The 20,838-nt window shown below is 39.2% G+C and overlaps 1 protein-coding gene across 2 annotated transcripts; it reads right to left on the bottom strand.

Moving 5' to 3' along the window:
• Positions 1–279: 279 nt before the first annotated feature.
• Positions 280–18,574, bottom strand: Serpinb10 (serpin family B member 10). Of its 2 annotated transcripts, XM_028891603.2 has the most exons (8): positions 18,251–18,558; positions 14,245–14,419; positions 11,061–11,126; positions 10,501–10,638; positions 7,984–8,101; positions 5,811–5,953; positions 3,638–3,793; positions 280–820 (listed from the first exon to the last, which is right to left on the bottom strand). In XM_028891603.2, the coding sequence occupies exons 2-8, from the start codon at positions 14,410–14,412 to the stop codon at positions 416–418; spliced, it is 1,194 nt and encodes a 397-aa protein (XP_028747436.1). In that variant the 5' UTR covers positions 14,413–14,419; positions 18,251–18,558; the 3' UTR covers positions 280–415. The 2 variants fall into 2 exon arrangements, with proteins under 2 accessions (XP_028747436.1, XP_037066923.1); XM_037211028.1 differs by lacking the exon at positions 10,501–10,638 and having other exon boundaries at positions 18,251–18,574.
• Positions 18,575–20,838: the final 2,264 nt, after the last annotated feature.

Below are 20,838 nucleotides of genomic sequence, written 5' to 3'. Positions count from 1 at the left end.
TCCTGGCAACCATTATTGTATTCTGTTTCTGATAAAGGTATAAAAGTCTGATAGATTGCAATAAACTTGTCTCGGCCTCAGTCTTACTGAGATCCCTCCAACCCAGCCTTGTTTTCATTCCTGCTAACCGTATTAGGAGACCCTGGTTTGGTACATAAGTGCTGGCATTCATCAATAGCATTTCTGCAACATGAATGAAAGTCACAGACAACTGCTGTGTGTGGCAAAATAAACTGAATGCTGTTCTCTATCTAGACATGACAGAATCACCAGAACACATTCCTTCAAGGTTCATTTATTACTATTAGAGTGTGAAATATGTATAGACTATGGGTTGATTTCCATCTCATGATATTGGTTTCTGTTTGTTTATATCATACTATCAGATGTTTACATTAAATGAGAGATGCAGAGTTTAGGGAGAGCAGAATCTTCCATAAAAGAGGATGCTATTGGTTTTGTTGTGCCTGATGAAGAAAAGGAATGGATGATCTGCATTGAATTCAATGGAAGGAGTCTTAATTCGAAAACCAACCTCACTTCCAGTGCCAGCAGCGGCCTCTGTGCCTTCTTCATTTATTTCCACGAAAGTCTTGTGGAAAACATTGGACAAAAATAGGTTTCTCTCTGAAGACATGTTCGAGAAATCAGCTTTGCTCTGGTTAAAAGCATCGGTCATCCCCATACTACTCAGGGCTGACTTCAGATCATAACTCTCTTCCAGTTTGAACTTGGGGAGGTAGAGCTGCACTTCGAAGGTGTCCATCATGTCTGCACTGGTCCACTCATTCAGTTTCTCATAAGTAATGGCTCTTTCCAGCTGCAAGATTAGAACCCAAAAAGAGTCAGTAAATCAGAAAGAGAAAAAGGCCATAGAGGAGATTACTTACTCTTTCTACTCAGGGAAGCAAAACACACATTTGGAAATCCACCAGTTAAGTGATGAAAACTTCTTGCTGTTGACCTACAGAGTCTCCATTTTATAGATAGCAGCTCTCAGGAAATAGAAGAATTAGACTTGATTTTGAAAGGAAAATACTTCTAACATAGTATGTAAGATGTCAATTATACTAAAATATCCCAATCTAACCAAGCATTTGGATTGTTCATACACAAAGCATATACTGTAGTGTAAGTTGTTTGTTAGGACATGAATGAATGTTTGTTTTCAACTTGATTGAATCAGAAGCCATTAACAGATAAGTTAAGCATGCTTCTGATTGTATCCGTGAGAGCATTTATACAGAGAGAGAGATCATGAGGACTCTCACGTAATAAACATGTTAATCTATGGATAAATTCAAACTCTGAATAATCTGTTGAGATGTGGCAGAATTGGAGAAGGTGGTGCCTGATGGACAATGCATGTGTGTCCTTGATGGCTCTATCTTGCTCTCACACCTTCTGCCTAGAACTTCCTGCACACCATGATGTGAACTACTCTGCCATAACCTCTTTGTCAGGATGGGCTGAAATCAAGAGCAAAATCAATCTTTTCTCCCATAAGATGTTTCTGTTTGGAGCAAAGTACCATCAATAAAAAACTGACCGACACAGGGCACAACTTTTCATTTTCTTAACATGGGAAACAGTTTGTTGAAAACAAAAGCTCAGATAAAATAAAATGTCTATACTTTATAATCACAATATTATAAGCTATGTCAAGAAAGAATGAAAAGGGGGGAACCCTCCAAATCTTATGAGTACATTTTATAGTGAGCATATGATACCTTACTCCTCTTTATAATTTAGAAGTTCTAAGAATAATGTAGGAATGTGTACATACATCTAATTGTATATGTAAATATATTTCAATTTATTGATGTTTGTTTCAAACCATATACTTTTGCTCATTTGGGAGCTTTGTAGACCCAAACATTAGATGTAAGTAACGTATTTGTGAAGGGTACACATTGATATATGACAATATCTTCACCTCTGACCCTGAATTCCTAAGAAGCAGCCCATTATGACTGCAATGGTAACCAATCTACACAGGCCTTATTGTTACCATCCTTCACAGTTTCACACATTTTCAAAAGCAATGTAAAAATATTGTCTTTATACTAGCAGAGCCATGGAAACATACCAACATGAAGAGCATGATACAAATGAAAAATTAGACTCTAGGCAAGAAAGACAGGCTGTCTATTGTAAGAGAGGCTAATGTTCCATTTCTGCGTCTATTTGCTCAGACACATGATATGGTCAGGCTTAATAAGGTAAACAGCCTAAATGGAGATGATAAGGGGTGAGGATTTTTCTCCCAAAGACTGTTTATTTGATAAAAAATAAAAATTTTTTAAAAATTGTGGAACACACTATACTTATGAATATATGTACTCGTGTATAAATACAAGTGATTAAAAAGATTAATTTTGGGCTAGAGAGATGATGAAGTGGTTAAGAGTACTAGCTGCTCTTCCAGAGGACTCAGATTTTTATCCCAGCACATCCATGATGGCTTACAGCTATCTATATATCTCCAGTTCCATGACGTTCAGTATGCTCCCCTGGTCACCATAGACACTGCACACGCATAGTGCACAGACATACATGCAAGCAAAACACAGCTATACACAAAATAATAAAATTGAATTAAAATTAAAAGGATTCATTTGGGGCTGGGATGCAGTTCTAGCATACAAAGCCTGTTTAGCACACAGAGGCCCTGGGTTTGATCTAAGGCACCACAAATGAAGTTAATCTTCACCAAGAGTTTCTGTGTACATCACTCTGAAGTGGGTCTGTAAGTGGCTTCCATGCAAAGACGTAGTCGTGCCCCCCCTCTGCCCCCTTGCACAACAAGGATTATTAAACATAAAAGCCCTTTATGCAGGTCAGGTTCCCACAAGCCGTCCCTTCACAAGCAGCGGCCACCCAGGATACTCTTGTGCTCCAGCCACTTCACCCAGGCACTAGTTCTGCTTTCTCCCTCTGCCATCTGGAGTCCCTCAGCCAGTCACAAGCCATGTCCTGCTTATCAATGAAATATCAGGGCTCCAAAAGTCAGACCCCACTGCAAACACTCTGTCCTACCAACTCCCATCTGCTGACATGCCAAATAACACAGTATAAGGAAACTGTCGTCAATCTATGATGAAATTAGATGAAATTTTAAGATGACGTGGCTAATTTATGTTATCTAAGGTAATTCTACTCTATTCTTATGTTATGTCTCAGTCTTAAAATTGAAATACCTTTTAAAAACAGAAAGACACAGTTAACAACATCTTGGTTTGTTTAATATAATAAAAAATTAGCAATTCTAGATAAAAAATTAATCTTGATTAGGTAGTTTCTACTAGCCTAAGAAGATCCAAGGCAACCCAATGTGTGATGCAAACTTGTGATAAGAGCCTTCACATTTGTGCACATGTGGCTGTGTATATGCCCATCTTGTGCTAGAAATGTCTATAGTTATATAACTTATTAAAAACAGTAATATTAACTTTATAGAATTTTGTAGAGTATGAGCACTGTTTGAAGAGAAAGCAGCCAGGGTAAAAGTGTGTTAGTTGTTTGCCTTGCTATGCAGAAATTTAAGAGCAAGGAGGCCCAGTCCACATGCTTTTCTCTTTAAAGCCCAGGGAAAAGCACAGAATCCATTTTATGTCAGACAGACTGATATATCTACCTGTTCCAGGCCATTCACATCTTCCGGCAGCAGCAGAAGCAGGCTGAGGTCACGGTTCTGATAGTAGAGTTGAAGGCCTATGGTTTGCAGCTCCTCAATGTGGAAGACTTGAAGATTCTTTTTCAATGACATCATTTGCACTGGTTTGCTCATAGTCTGTAAAAACGAACAACAAAGTCACAAAAAAGAGGTTTCATCAGAGTCTTCATCCTGTCAACATCAGTTTCCCTTTGTCTTAGACATTAGTAAGACTGGTGACCTTACAGTAAACACAGAAGTTTTCCTGATATAGCTTCTGGAAAATTCTACTAACAATATCAATGATAGTAAGCAAGGGAACTCCTGTCTGTAACATCTACTGAACAACCTGTTTATGCCATAATAGGTAAATTCTACCAAATGCTTAGGAGCAGAAACACATGAAAACCATGTAAATGCTAATGATCCAGAAATTAAGGGAAATTTTACATACAAACATTTGAGAGCCCTAGAAAGTATTTTCAGTATTGTAAAAACTGAAATGCATCCAAAAAACTAGCAATAAACTAGGAAAAAATATTTGTAAAGTGTTGCCTGTCAGACAAGGGACTTCTGTTAAAATGTGTACAAGTACCTACAAAGACCAGAAGAGGGCATCAGATCCCCTGGAGTTCTAGTTACAGACAGGAGTTTCCCCCACTTGAGTGCTAGGAATCAAACCTTGGTCCTCTGGAAGAGCACTAAGAGCTCTTAACTGATGAGTCGTGTCTCCAGCCCTATGTGAAGTATTTTTAAACAAAATCAACTGCAAATGAAACCACAAGGAACTTTCTGCAATCCAGTATTACAGACATATTATTTACCATTGAAAGTGGAGCAGAGGCCATTCAGGAGGCCTCCAGCACACGCTGAGGAAGCCTTGTAGTCAGGCCATTGATTGAGATATACTGATGGTTTCCAGAGTACACACAAGGGCTCCAACTAGCGTCCTCTTCAGATCTCACTGTTAAAATCAGCAACTAAGGCATTCTATGTCAGCTAGCTTTGAGGTGCTAAGAGGTTCTCTCTCTAGGGATTTAAAATGGGGCTTATCAGCCTATTCTCCAAGATACAAGAGATGTTGCAAGTAGTTATGTTTGGCCACTGTGGATTAGAAACAGGAAAAATCTAGAATTCAGCCAGTGAGAAAAATGATGGAGGAAATTCAGTGGAGGAAAAGAAGTGAGAAAAAAAATTTCCTGACAACATTTTGATTCAGCTACATTCTAGCCTGCTGCCGTTTGGGTCTTAAGTGTATCATCACAAAGGCCATGTGTGGAAGTCTTGGTTGCTGGCTGCTGATGCTGCAGGGATGCTGTGATCTGTAGGAGTTGGGGCTTAGTAAGGAGGTTAGAGCACAGGACTACCGGGACCCCAGTCCTGTCCATCCCCGCCCCCCTCTTTCCCCTCCCTCTAACTCTGTTTACAGGGATGCTGTGATCTGTAGGAGTTGGGGCTTAGTAAGGAGGTTTAGAGCACAGGACTACCGGGAACCCAGTCCTGTCCATCCCCGCCCCCCTCCTTCCCCTCTAACTCTGTTTACTCCTCCCTTGCCATAAAGTGAGTAACTGTTTCATGATTGACTTCTTGTGTCAATGTTTGCTGGGACAGGTGAACATGGACTAGAATTCTGAAATCAAGGGCTACCATCTTTCCTTCTTTCAAGTTGTATTTTTGTCATGGTGATGGCAAGCTGACAGTCCTCAGAATCTCTCAGATCTATCTCTAACTTTGTATCATCCCCACCCCACATACATACACACACACATCCTCTTCACTATAATGAACTTAATAGAAACAATAGACCTTATAGTGGGATAATTTTCGGTTCTGGAAAAGTTTAACTCAGACACACCTCCATTTCCTTAACTACCTGTATTTCTCAACTGAGAAATAAATATAAAACCCACCCTACCCAGCTCCCATGTGCTTAGCTGCATGAAGTGATAAATTATACAAATAGACTGTATTCAGAGAAAAGCAATGCAACAGGACAGTTTAGTACCTGGGAACACAAAAGCTTCCAGCCCAGCCTTTCTTTCTCTAATAAGAGCCAGGACACAGGAAGATACCATTAGGAAACAAAGCAGATTTCATATAGGATCGGTTTTAACACAGTCACGTGACAATTCAGTGTCTTTTAGCCAGCTCTTACTTTGTTTATTCGGAAAGGCCTTTCAGTGGTGTTCTGCGCTGAGAACTGATGTTCCCAGACCCCTTTAAAATAAAGGGCATTCACCAGAACCATCTTGGTCTTGGAGTCTACTGAGTCGTCAGGGAGGAGATTTGGAATTTTACCTGTAAGAACAGACAGATTTCAAAATGGCTAGTGAAATATGTATATTTTAATTAGATAATCAGATTTCCATTTTTTTTTCTGGAAACAAAGTTTTCTTTTTAAAGTCTATTTTCAGATATTTCAGAAATAGAAAAATTTAGTAGTACACTTTTTCTCAAGAGCCATGAGGAGAGAGAGAGAGAGAGAAATGCTTGAAAAATAATATATTAACTTCTCCAAAAATCATCATTTCACAGCCACAGTAAACAAATACATAGCAGTATCCACAACCTTTGAGGGCTATTGTAACTTAAAGTTTTTCCTAAAATGCTAATTCATGAATCAAAGCAAGAAAATGAAATGTGGTGTTAATTTCATAGAAGGAAGACAGGAAGTTATTGTTTGCAGATAATATGGTTAACAAAGAAAATGAACTGAAAAACAAATGAAAATTTGTTATGAATGTTGACTTACACTACTTCACAGGCAATATATTTTTCTCCTAGCAATAGATAATAGGAAAGATACAGTTGTGTCTTGGTGCTATATCACATTTATAAAATTGTTGATGATAAACATTGGTTTAGTTAGATGGTTAGTTTGTTTGTTTGTATGTTTGACAAAACATCCTTCTATGTAGCCAAAGGCTGGTATGGAGACTCAAAGGGTAGCCTAAGCAGGCCACAATTGCATAATCTTTCTGATTCTATCTCAGTGGGATGAGTTTATAAATATGTCCCACCAAGCCCAACTTACTAAAATAGTATTAAACCACTGGTGTCTGCCAAGGATCCAAAACAGAAAGTTAGCTTCAGTGAAATGCTCTTAACAAGTTGGATTCAAAATCATCAGTTGCTCCTTTCCCCTGGGCCAGAAATCAAACCAGCATCTCAAGTACACTTAGCTGTGATTTCTTTGTAGTTCCTTTTATTCTGAACAGTATTGTGGGGTTTTTTTGAAAACTTTGACACCTTTGAAAAAGATTTGCCCTTCGTTGTGCAGATTGCCCTCGAATTCTCAATTTGAGTTTATCTGATTGTTCTTTTAGATAATATTAAGAAAATAAATTTCTGTGAGGAGATCATTGTAATGTTTAATTTTCCACCCCTCCAAAATGTTTACGTTCTAAGCCCCAGAACCTGATATTATGTGTCTTTACTTGGAAAGGGAATTTCTGCAGATTGAATTAAAATCATGTCGTACTGAGTTAAAGTAATCCTCAGGCCAATGAGTCATGCCTTCCAAGAAGGACATTTAAACACAGACATTAAATAAGAAACAATGAGAGCATGCGGGAACACCAAAGAGACTCAAGGAAGTCTAGGTGCGACAAAGACAAAGAACTGCTCTGCATCGTCAGCAAACACCTCAGGCCAAGGGAAACACACACATCCCCTCCCTTGCCAAGTACAGCTCTGGAGACACATGGATTTTGACTTTTGGCCTCCAGAGCTGTAGCAGGATAATTTTTTTTTTTTTTTTTTTTTTTGGTTTTTCGAGGCAGGGTTTCTCTGTGTAACTTTGCGCCTTTCCTGGAGCTCACTTGGTAGCCCAGGCTGGCCTTGAACTCACAAAGATCCGCCTGGCTCTGCCTCCTGAGTGCTGGGATTAAAGGTGTGCGCCACCAACGCCCGGCCAACAGGATAATTTTTTTTTGTACCCCGAACACTAACAATAATCTTAATTTGCAAGACAAAGATGATCATGCACCAGTGAAATGTTGCTCTATTTTTGTTATTGATTAGTAACCATTTTTTCTTTAAAATCACAAGTGCACTAGTCATTCCTATTTTCCATTTCTTTCCTTTTATCCTAGACTCCTCTTTGGAATCAGTAAACTATAATTCTTTTTCCACTCCACTTGGAAGAGTGGAGGTTTGACTTCTATATTTAAGACGGAACTTACAGGTGTAAAAAGAAATGAAAGTTCTAAGTATTTCGCATGTGTCCCACAGTTCCACTAAAGAAATACATAGGGATATGGCACAATTTCACACAAATAAGATGAAGCCTGGAGCAAGCCCTTGCTGTGCTCTGGGTGACAGCTTACCTCCTGTCTGGCCTTCCACCCAAGAGTTGATCTCTGCTCTGATCTGGCCAGAAGCTCCCACAAAGTTAACAGACTGCGGTTCTGCACCAAAGTATGTTTGCATGTCCTTCAAATATTTCTGAAAGATATAGATAAAACCTGCTTCTGTACAGCTTGTCCAAAAGTGAGCAATCCAAGCTTGTACACTATTTAAAATAAAAATCAGTTGAGAACATCTCCTCCCACTCCGTAACTCCTATCTCTATTTCATCATTCCTGGTATCTGTTAAAGTAAAAACGCAATCCTCTTCAAACCACCATACAGAATGCCAGGTATAGAAGCAAAAGCTGCCTACCCATCATTCTGGGTTGGCACTCCCTTCTGGACTATTTTTAGATATTATTTATTTTATTTTTGATATTATAATTGCATTATTTACCCCTTTCTTTTCCTCCCTCCAAGTCTTCCTATATACCTCTCCTTGATCTCTTTCAAATTCATGGCCTCTGTTTTTCATTAATTGTTGTTACATGTAGGTATATGTATATGCATATATATTCCTGAATACATAAACACAACCTACTCAGTCTATATAATGCTACTTTGCATGTATGGTTTTTTTGTTGTGTTTTATTTGGGGCTGGAACTGAGAGTAGAATGAAAAGAGAAGACTATAAATCACAGAAGTTATCCAGTGGCCAGATGGTATTTAGAGTTGGGCATGGCTTTTTGTGTAAGGCATGGGAACACAGGAGACCAGTGGGTCTGCAGGCTGACTGCTTGTGGTCTCCAAACCCACAGGAACTTAGAGAAACCTGAAGAAAACTATATTCTTCCAAGCAATGTGAAGTGAGGCCAAAGACCTCACCAGTCATTTTGAGGGGGTGGGCAAGGCCCTGTTGTGGTGATATTGTGTTCCCCAAAATATTGTGCAGCCTAATAAACTTATCTGGGATCAGAGAACAGAACAGCCACTAGATATAGAAGCCAGAAAATGGTGGCATACACACCTTTAATCCTAGCATTCCAAAGGTAGAGATCTGTCTGGATCTCTGTGAGTTCAAAGCCACACTGGAAACAGCGAGGCATATGCCTTTAATCCCAGGAAGTGATGGCAGGAAGCAGAAAGGTATATAAGGTGTGAGGACCAGGAACTAGAACCTGGTTAAGCTTTTAGGCTTTTGAGCAGCAGTTCAGCTGAGACCCATTCGGATGAGGACTCAGAGACTTCCAGTCTGAGGAAACAGGATCAGCGAGGAATTGGCAAGGTGAGGTTGGCTGTAGCTTGTTCTGCTTCTCTGATCTTTCAGCATTCAACCCAATACCTGGCTCCAGGTTTGTTTTTATTAATAAGACCTTCTAAGATTCCTGCTACACCTTGTCTCTGGAGTTTTGATACTCCACCCTAGGCACCGATCACAGCTGGCTGTAACTCGGCTGCAGCTGGGGCAGCACCCACCGAGCGAACATAACTGGCTTTCCTTGGGAGGTTCGGAGTTGCATCCTTCAGTTTGCTTGCTTAGACAACTTGTAAGAATCCATCCTGTCCCCAAGACATGGCTTACAAGTTGTGAGGTCCACATCGGTATTTATAATCCAGGAAAAATAAAACATAAATATGAGGCACTACACCCTGTTCATTCACCTGAAGACTCAGAAAAAGGTATGCAGATACCTGTATCCCTTTTGTTTTGAGTACAGTGCTACTAAGCTCAACTTTTTTATTGGTAATGAGTCAAGTGGGATTCCAAAAGCCTGCCAGTAATGAGACTGTCTTTAAGGCTCTATCTAGATGGTTTTGTGGATTCGGGATTAATAAAGCCCAAGGCCCTAAGTCCTGAAGAACTCACTGATGTGGCAACCGTCACACGCTTGAAACCACAGGATAACTGCTTCTCATCTGTCCTGTCCAGCTGCTTGCTCTTTGCCCTTCCATGCTTGAGTCTGCTACTCTTTAATCTTTTTCAAATGGTGTGATGCACAAACTTACCGAGAAAATGACTGACTGGACTCTGAGGAGCACTTGAGTCTTAATGGGACAGGGTCACCATGGTTACTGCTGGTGGGATTTTAACCATCAGCAAAAGAAGGAACTTGGTATCACTTCATGTTCCATGTTGACAAAACCTCTAAAATCCTGTTGTGGGTACTTCCCTCTCCTCTCCTCTCCAGGTCATCTTTGTTCCCAGGGACAGCCTCTCGTCACAGTCCTGTGGTGACACCACTTTCAGCTCCTTCAGTCCTACCCTGCTATTACGTGACTCTATGTTTTCCTGTGAAACAAATGTTAGCTCAAGGAGCCCATGCCTGTGTGTTCACCAGCCACTCCTGTGTCTGACCCAGTACTGCTGTTTTTTTTTTTTTTTTTTTTTTTTTTTCAGAACTTGCCATTTACAATTGTTGTAAAATAATTGATTACCAGGAAATACTATCCACATTAAGATTAACTCTGGGGCCCCTAGAGAAATGTGTATTTTATTGCTGGTTCTGGCTTGCCTTTTATTTTTCCATTAATCAGCAAAAGCATTTACACTTACATTATGAAATGGATATGTTTTCTCCCCATATATCCTATTGGCTGTTTTGAGTAAGTAGGAATTTCCAGGCTTGAGGATTTCTGCAGCAAGGGTCTGGAAATCGGAATATATTTCTTCAACCTTGCCTGAATTAAGTTCCTTTATAAGAAAGGGGATTAGAAAAAAAGTGTTGAACAAAAGTCAAATAATATATGACTAATCTATAGTTGAGTGAAATTATTTGGTGTATTGCAAGCGTAAAATGAAAGCAATTTATTTAAAATAGATAAAAATGTTTTCTTTGATGTTACTAGTATAAAACCTTAGTAAAAGTACCTTTCCTTCACAGCTTACAAAGACAGACAAGAACAACTTCAAAAGTCAAACTAAACCTTCAAAGGAATAAAAAGGAAGATAAGACAAGAAGGAAACAGGACTACTACAAAACACAGGCACTCTGGATTCTGAAAAAATTCCAATATATTTAATCCAAGAAAGGGACTGGTTAAACTGACCACAAAATGCATATATTAGAAGTAATTCCTCCACAACTGTCAAATGGATACTAAATATATACATACAATTTTTCTCTTCTTTTCACAATCAGGGCCAGATTTGAAGTGCTGGCCTTTGTCTAATTGAAGTACCTACAATTACAATAAAAAAGCAAATGAATACACTTTGCAGAGAAGTACCCATATGAAATAACATATCTGTAAATATGAATCAGTAATTCTTATGACCACAGAACACATAAATAACTGAACAAAGAGGATCCAACTGAACTATATAATGTAAACAGAATGGCTCAAAAGCTCTTTAAGAGAAATTTTTTAAAAAATCTATTTTAAGTTTCTAGTGACAGGGTGTGGTAGTGCACACCTTTAATCCTAGCCCTTGAGAGGCAGAGACAGGAGGTTCTCTGTAAGTTCCAGGCCAGCTTGGTCTACAAAGTGAATTCCAGAACAGCCAGGGCTACACAGAGAAACCCTGCCTGGAAAAACAAAACAAAAAAGCAAACGAGTTACTCATGACTTTATCGTCATACACTTCAGGATAATTATAACAATGTTAGAAATATCCTGAAGTAAAATTCCCTTGTTTTCCATATGTTTTCAAAAGAGAGATAAGTGTCAGAGTACAATTCCACTAAAGTTAACACCCACATGTAGAGAGAAAACATATTTTACACAGTGGGATATAATTCATCCTTAAAGAAAGGAAATCCTGGAGTTTTGTGGCAACAAAGGTGGAACCAGGATCCCATATATGGAAACTTATGAAGTTAATTTCATAGAAATTAACAAACGGTATGAAATATGATTTTTTGTCTCTAATTCATCTAATTAGGTTCCTGGCACAGAACTGTCACAACCTTTATTATTTCCCAAGTGACTAGAATAACGTTAGGACAGAATGGAACAACGTTTGTGTCTCATGCGTTTGCTTCCTCTTGCTCTTTTCACCTGCTCCCGTCTAACGTCCAAGCCTTAGATACCAGTTTCTCTTCCTCAAGATGGATAATAGACACTCAAACTGTGACCTTCCTCCATTTGACAATGCCATCAAGACATCCTCTGACATTTCCTGTCTGATAGATGCTCATAGGGAAACAAAACAAACAAACAAACAAGAAAGACCACTTGCTCCATACCTAGAGAATGAATGCGGCATAAAGGAACCAAGGAAACAGGACAGCCAGCCTGGCTGGGTTTCCTCAGTGTCAGTCTGTTAGCTTCAGAATGTACTCCTGCCCAGTATCCTTCTACATGACTGTCATCATTCAAAAACACAATCAAGTGTCCCCTAAGCCCCAGAAGACAGGGTTCAGAAAGCAGGTGAGGATCTGCAGATCTCCAGAGGTTTGTGCCCTGGGAAAGGTCATGGAAGCTGTCAGCCTTTGTCCTCCGTATGTTACCTCACCCCTTTCTTCACCTTCATCCTTTGTAGTATTCTTTATAATGAGCCAATAAATAAGTGTTTTTCTGAGGTCTGTGAGCCACACTAGCAAATTAACTGAGATTAATGAAGGTGTTGTGGGAACTCTGGTTTATAGTCACCCAAAGCTCTGACTGAATCTGAAATAGAGAAGAAACCTTGGAGACCAAGCCTCCATCTATGGGATCTAATGATACTTGTGGGTACAATGTACCAGAATTTAGTGAATTTGAGTACACACTATGTAGAAGACCTCTAACTTCCAGTGTCAGAGTGGTATATGCTGTAAAAACTATATTAGAATAAAGTAGGTTTGAGTTTGTTTTGTCTCTATATCCTCAATGGAAATAGAGAGAAAGATGGAGGGAGGTTAATCTGGTACCAAAGTACAGATAGACCACAGCAATAAGGCTGGGTACTCTGCCTCATAGCAAGGTGAAGATAGTTCACAATGATCTATTCTATATTGTAAGAGGGATTAGAAGACAGGCCTTCCAAGCTTCCTAAAACAGAAATGCAAATGTTCAAGGAGAGGAAAACATGATCGTTATGCACTGTATAAATGTGTTACCACACTGTACCCCAGAATAAGTGTATAAATTAAACAGGAAACATGAAAAGGCACAGTGTTCAATTGATACCATCATTTAGATAACATAATCAAAACTACTATTGCTCCAATTATCTGGAAAATTCAGGGCTTTGGGTTCTTTTTCTAGTTAATTGCTTTATTTCTCATTAACACAACTCAATATATACAGACATAACCTTCACGTTCACCCCAGCATTTCACTTGAAAGCTGGCAGGAAGGATGCTCTTCTCCTGTTTCCCCTCAAGTGTGCCACAGTGTACCAGGAGATGATGGACTGGATTAAGGACCACCTGCCCTAGGATAATTAGGTGCATAGCAAGTACATTAGACTCACTGCAACCAAAGTTATTAAGAGTTACGTTATGCACAAGCATTATCCAGGGATATATTCATGTGAAATGAACTCAAAATGGAATCTACCTAAAAACAAATCTGTATGTGAGCCTTGTTAACAATTAAAAATCGTTTAGTTGTATCCACATATACGTACATATGGCTTTTTGGCATATATTTTACTATATATGTATATTATATATAATGATGTATTTTTATCTTATAAAATATGATCTTCATATTTAAATACCATCTCTGAGCTCTTTAGATTTAGACAAGCAACTGGGTTTTAAACAGATGTGACCAAACAAAGCATGACAACAGAATTCTCTTGTTATTGTTTTGTTTAAGATAGGGTCTTACTTTCCAGTCTGGGCTGACATACACTTCACTACGTTCTGCAGGCTGGTCTATTACTCACAGCTCTCCTCCTGCCTCAATCTCAAGTGCTGAGATTATAGCAGTGAACCACTACACACAGCTAGACTTTTTTAATTTTCACTATCAGAGGGATGCTGAATAGTTCTATTACTTAAAGTTTGACTGTTTGGTTCTAAACTAAAATGTATGACCTCATCTTTTATTTTTCTGGAGGATACAAGTTCTTAAAGAATTTCCTAAAGAAGGACTTTCCTTTTGGGGAGACACAATGTTACCATGTTGCTCTGACTGGCCTGGAACTTGCTAGTTAGATCAGGCTTGCCTTGAACTCACAGAAATCTGTCTGCTGAGGTTAAGGTCATGTGTCACCACACTTGGCCCCAAACAACAAATTCAAATAGATTTCTTTCATTGGACATACTTTTCTAAATGTTTTGAGGGATATTGTTGTAAAATGAGGACCCAACTGAAATCTTTTAAAAACCATTTAGCATTGATACTGTGGCGTTTTCCCACTCACCTGGGACATCTGGGCTGCAGTGGTACCTTTAGTACCCAAATACACCATAGCCAAGGAAGTTGAGATGCCCCAAGGAGAAAAGAACATATTTTTACCCTCAGCAGATTCAGCTAGCTTTTTGCTAAACTCCAAAGCAAACTGGTTGATGGATACTGCTAGAGAAGCCATTGGGTATCTATAAAAAGCATAAGAAAGAGAACATACAAATATTAAATCTTTTCCATTTAATTTATTTTTTATTTTTTTGCAAAAGCATCTGTCCAAACAGGGATACAACTATCCTTAAGAACTGAGTTGATTTTAACAAAATTCTATGCATTCACCGCTTCTGTCTTATATATTCTAACACTTAAAAACATGGAATGTAAGAGGCTTACCTTAAAGAATTGGGCTAACGTGCCCCAGAGAACAGCTGGATTATGACCAGTTGCCAGATGAGTGCCATGGCACAGTTTTTCCATTTCCTTGACATTTATTACTTTCATGCCTCTGTGTGGTCTTCCCAAGCTCCGTGGGAATTGTATTTTCTTCATATATTGCCTTGTATACCCAACAGCATGTAGTTCAGCACTTTGCCCCAAATAGTTATGTATAGGTACTTTTCTATTATTTACATATAGTCTTTACTGTTTGGGATACACTGAGTATTATTTACTTTAATTTGATACTATGCACAATTAAGTTGGAAATCCTTAAACAGGAATTGAGAGTACTTTCTCTTTTTTTCTTAATCACTTTTCTCTAACAAGAGAACTTAATATTTTCCAGTTTTTATATTATTGTATTATATTACATTACATATATTACATTCATCTTCTATATTTTTCACTTCTAATTGCTCTGGAATTTTTATTTAAAATGCCTTTTAAAACTTAGTATCTATTAAATATATATATTTTAATCTACCATTATTCTATAGTCCAATAATATTCAAATTTATTAAATGATTGATACAAAATCCCTATACCTGGGACCCTCTGTGAGTACCTGTGCTGCGTAGAGTTGAGTCTTTTCTCAACATCAGATTTCTACTGAGAAATCTACAACAAAGGCTTTGGGAATGTCAGGATATCTCTCTGTGGTCAAAAACTGGAATCAAAGACAAGTTTGTGTCGATTTGGGTTACAGCATGACTTTATGTGATTTTTTAAGTGATTCTTTTGAAATCCCTTCCACACATAAAGTTACACCTGACCAAACAGCTTCCCAGACTCAGGGTCACACCCAAGGTGTGGTTTCTACCAACTATAAAGTATCAGGATAGGCGTAGGTAAATACTCTGAAGAAATAAAACCCCTTCCTGTGGTTACTTTACACCCTCACAAATCCTTGGACATTTGCCAGTATCCCTTCCCACACAAAATATCATCTTAGAAATAACTACTTCCTTAAAGAACATATTCATTCAGGTCACATTTTGACTACACAATTTATATTTTTAAAACTCATGAAGTATATTCACAAGAAAAATGTCTGGTTCTGTTGCAAATCACATTACCAGCAAGGGCAGAGAGCAAGCAACATCACAGGGCCTGGGAATTTTATATCTCAGTATGTAGATTATGCTTAATATAGAACTTATTTGTTGTGGGTTATTATTTTCAAATGTGTTACATTTTTTTATGCTGTGGAACATTTGTTTTAATGATGCAAAGATGTGTTGCATTCTTTTATGTTGCATTTGTTTAACTCTATGAAGCTGTGTTACTTTGCCTGTCTAAAACACCTGATTGGTCTAGTGAAAAGCTGATTTTCCAATAGCTGGGCAGGAGAGAGAAACAGCCAGGCTGGCAGGCAGAGAGAATAGGTAGGAGGGAAAATCTGAGAGAAGAGGATTGAGGAATGAGGAAAGGAGGAGAAGAGGAGGACTCCAGGGGCCAGCCACCCATCTACATAGCCAGCCATGGAGTAAGAGTGAAAGTAAGTTATACAGAAGTAGATAAAAACCCAGGGACAAAAGATAGATGGGATAATTTAAGTTAAGAAAAGCTGGCCAGAAACAAGCCAAGCTAAGGCCGAACATTTATACATTATAATAAGCCTCTGTGTGGTTTATTTGGGATCTGGGTGGTGAGCCCCTCAAAGAGCCAAAGAATAAAAACAACAACAACACTATTCATGTACAATAACTTCCTGAAAATCATAGTTTTCTCTAATAAGAGAGATAGTCTTGTGTAAAACGTTAATATCCACTTATCTTCACTTTCACCAGTAACGTATTGAGTACAGCAGAACACCCAAGTGAGAAAACTCTCTGACAACTCACATCTTTAAAAAACAGCTATAAGGAATCATTAACCTAGCTACCTAACCCAACAGTCAGAAATAATTCCTGAAAGGTACAGAATTTTAAGATGAGTTTTTTTTGATGAGATGAAAATAATTTAGATATAAGTATTGAACAATCAGAAGCTTAGTCTCTTTCTCTCTGGGTCTCTGTCTGTCTCTGTCTATTTGTCTGTCTGTATCTCTCCATTCCTCTCTTTCTCTCTCTTTGTGTGCATGTGTGTGTGTGTGTGTGTGTGTGTGTGTGTGTACAGAAGCATTTGTGGATACATATACATGTAGAGCCATAGGACAAGCTTCATGTTGTTTCTCAGGAGATTCCCACCATGTTTTTTCAGACAGGGTTATCAATAGCTTGAGATTTTACCAATTAGGAGACTGGCTGATCAGCAAGCCTCAAGGATCTACCTATCAACAACCACCATTATAAAAGGGAATTACCATGCCTGACTTTTTCCCTAAGTTCTGGGGATCAACCTCAGGTCCTCATGCTTGTGAGGCAAGTATTTTATTGATTTAACTATCTGCTCATCCCCCTACTGTATCATTTACAAAATGAATTGCTCTTTTGAAATTTTGAGAAGTTACAAACTGAATGTATATATATATATATATATATATAATATATGTATATATATGATATACAAAAATATATCATATTAACTATATACATGGAAGAGAACATTAAGAAACTAAGGAAAAGATCATTAAGATCCATCAAAACACCATTATAAGCAAACACGCTTCTAGCATAAGAGCTTGGAGAGAACTTTAGAGCCATCCTAGTCCAACACTCTGATTTGATCTCCTAAGAAACTCAGGACCAGAGAAGTTAGGTGAACTGACTAATGACACACAGCTAATGGAACAGTGAAAAGTGCAACCCCATTCTCTCTGCTACGAATACAAATCCTGTGGTCAAGGCAGCTCATGGTCCGTAGGGTTTTGATGGTAAGAGCAAGACTGAGTGATACAGGATCCACAGGGAGCAAAGGAAGCATAACAGAGGGATGAGGAAGAAATAGAGGATGTAGCAACAGGGATGTTCTTGTTTTTGTCCCATGAAAGAATACCCAAGGTCTCCTGCTTTACTGATGACAATGCTGAATCTTTGTGAATCTCCACATAACAGAAGACAACATCTTAATTGCCTCCCAGACTTCTCTGTTTCCCAGAGCCCTCTTCTGGGGAGTTATTATATTGGAGTGGTTCTGAAGAGTAAGGTGTGCTCAGGGGCTCAGATGTTTCACAACAGTGAAAGAAGCTACGGGCACACGGAATGCAAGATAGGTGAGAGAATGGGTTATGTAGATGGCATGAACAAACCATCAGTTCCATTTACCAAAGTTCACACTGTCCAGCCACCCCATCAGAAGGGCTACAGAGACTGGGATTCAATTATTCTAAGAATGCTCTATTTCCCTTTGTTAAGTTGGCAGATACAACTCAGTAGTTGGCAAATTGAGACATGACTGGAGGAAAGAAATCCACTCATGTTTCTCACAATTCCAAGTGGAACAGCTGAAGCTTCCTTGAAATTGTCTTCCTCTTAGTCAATCAAACTTCAAACTGGTTCAAAGTTAAGTAGCTGACTTGTACAGAAAAATGCCGTGGAAATAGAACCTCATCTATTACCCCGAGTTTTGAAGTCTTGGTAATTTGCTAAGCACGACAATAAGAAAAACATAAGAATTTTTAACCAAAGAAATATTTACAATACCTTATTTCCCTCTCCAGGAGCAGTTTTGGCAAATTGTTCCTTTAGTAAGAGACTGTGGCTGAAGAGTGAGGCAACTTTTAACTGAAAAACTTAAAAAAAACGCAGCCCTCCTTCTTCTGAGCCCCACCCTTGGTTCCCTTTCACAAGCCAGTACGCTCTTCCTTTCAGGCTTATCTTGGGCAAAAGCTCAAATAAGTCAGAGCAGCAGACAACAGAGTTCTTTTCTGAGTTATTAATGACACACGTTTTCCACATGGGACTGCATGCAGAGACATGAATTCTGACGAACTGCAACTCACACATTCCAAGCTAAATCCCTTCTATAGGTTGCTAGCTGACAGCAATCAACGTGGTCTCCACTGGTATGTCTCCTTTTAAAAATGAATAGTTTCAAGTGGAATAATAATGGACCACAAAATGGAAACCATTATTCCTGCGTCATTTGGTGAAGGTTTCTCTTAAAGTGTTCTGTGAGAAGTATACAAGCCTGTTTCTGTTCTTGCTTGGAATGCTAGAACAGAACCCAGAGTGAGATTTGGATCAGGGTCAATTCTGCTACCAAGAGGAGCAAGACTTCGGTTAATGCTTTGGATACTGTTGTTATGTGGGACATTGCTCATCATTTTCTGCTTTTCTTTTTTTCCCCCAGTAGCTTTCACATGGTGACTCTTTTTATAGCACAGGAAACAGCAATAGAGCACCAGTGCCATTTTCAGGAGTCTGGAGGAACGATGATAAGAGTGAGAAGAAGTAGGAGAACACCAAGAAAAAAAGCCCAGAGGGGCCTCGCCATGCACTGGTATGGCCTTGCTATCTCCGCTTTTCATTCATGTATATATCTCTTCTGGTAAACTGAAGACCAGAACAGAGCCCACTGTGGAGAGCTGATCTGGATTGCACAGTAAATAATATTTGTGGTAGGAAAATTTGATGCTTCCTCGTGGGCCTGTGAAGAGCAGATATCCATATCCAGCTCTAGTCTTAGCTAAATGCATCGTGCAGAGGCTCCAGATAGACAGACCACTGGCTTTGACTGATAGCATGTCAGCAGGGTAACTTGGACTACATTGCTGCTTAGCTGAAAGACTTGTTCTAATTGTTTACACTGCTTACATTAAACACATTTATATCTAGATTCTCCTGGGTGAACCAAGTTGTTTCATCCTTGTAAAAGTCATGAGACAAAGTTGTTCTTATTTCCCCCCCCGAACATTCTCTGTATTTCTTTCCCACTTAATTGATATCCTTATTTTAAAATGTACTGTCTCTATCAATAGAATCATGTTTGTATGTTATTTGTTTCCTATTAGGGCAGAATAAAAAACAAAACAAAAAAACTAGTAGTGGAACCTGGTGGTTCAGGCCTACGATGCTAGCTATTCAGGTGGCCAAAACAGAAGGATTACAAGTTCAGGGCCAGCCTGGGCAAATTAGTAAGTCCCTGTCTCAAAATACGTAGACTGGGTTGAAGCTCAGTGATAGAACATTTCCCAGCATGTGTGAGGTAACAGTCTCAATCTGCTTGTACCACAAAGACAGAGGAAGAGTAAGTGTTCACCAACAGTACATTAACTGTCTTCGAAAAATTCTGGTTCCTTCAAAGGACACATCAGAGGACTCTGACATAAACTGTTCTTAATTGCCATGTCTTTGTTGCTGTGAGAAAGGGACTCTGATCCATTTTTCTACAACCAGGCTGTGGTGGTTTGAAGGAGACCGGCCCTGTAGGCTCATATATTCGCACACTTAGTCCCCAGATGATGAGCTGTCAGGGAAGGATTAGGAGGTGTGGCCTTGTTGGAGGAGGTGTGGGACTGGGGGTGGGCTTTGAGGCCCAGGGTCTCTCTCCCTCTCTGCCTGTAGATCAGGATGTAAAGCTCTTGCTACCACACAAGCACAATGCCGGACTTCATGCCACTAGGCTCCCTCCATGATAATAATGGACTAAGTCTCTGAAACTGTAAGGTGGCCCCCAGTAAAAGTTTTCCTTTATAAGAGTTTCCTTGGCCATGGTGTCTCCTCACAGCAATAGGACAGTGACTAAGACATCATCTGTCTTAGTTAGGGTTTCTAGGGCTGTGATAAAACAAAATGAACAAAAGCGACTTGGAAAAGGAAGAGTTTATTTCAGCTGGGTAGGAACTCCAGCAGGGCAGGAACCTGAAGTCATGGAGGAGGACTGCTTCCTGGATTGCTTGGTCTGCTTTCTTACAGAAGTCAGCACATCCTGCTCAGGGTGGCACCATCTGCAATGGTTTAGGTACTTCCGCTTCAATCACTAATCAAGGAAACACCCTACAGACTTGCCTATAGGCAATCTGATGGAAGCATTTTCTCAAATCAGGTTCCTCTTTCCAGATAATTCTACCTTGTGCCAAGTTAACAGAGAAAATCCCAGCTGTACACCATCCCACTCACCCTCAGTACAGGCTCTTTGTGCAAGACCAGTAGGTATGCTCTTTGCTCCTTTTTGCTGTCTGTTATTCTGTTTCCAGTGATACATTGTGGTTAGCTCCTGGGAATTGAAGTGCGAGAGCTTGGATATGGGATGTCCTCAAAAGTCCCATGCATTAAAGGTTTGGTCCACT

The sequence above is a fragment of the Peromyscus leucopus genome, chromosome 15, assembly GCF_004664715.2.
Source record: "Peromyscus leucopus breed LL Stock chromosome 15, UCI_PerLeu_2.1, whole genome shotgun sequence".
In the NCBI taxonomy this organism is placed as follows: domain Eukaryota; kingdom Metazoa; phylum Chordata; class Mammalia; order Rodentia; family Cricetidae; genus Peromyscus; species Peromyscus leucopus.
This window is presented reverse-complemented; position numbering and strand designations above follow the sequence as displayed.

Coding starts and splice junctions, on each gene's coding strand:
- Serpinb10 (XM_028891603.2), bottom strand. CDS start 14,412: ATGGCTTCTCTAGCAGTATCCATCAACCAGTTTGCTTTGGAGTTTAGC. Junction 11,127..14,244: donor CTGCAGCCCAGATGTCCCAG/GTGAGTGGGAAA, acceptor TTGTAATTGTAG/GTACTTCAATTAGACAAAGG. Junction 5,954..7,983: donor GGTGGAAGGCCAGACAGGAG/GTAAGCTGTCAC, acceptor CTGTTCTTACAG/GTAAAATTCCAAATCTCCTC.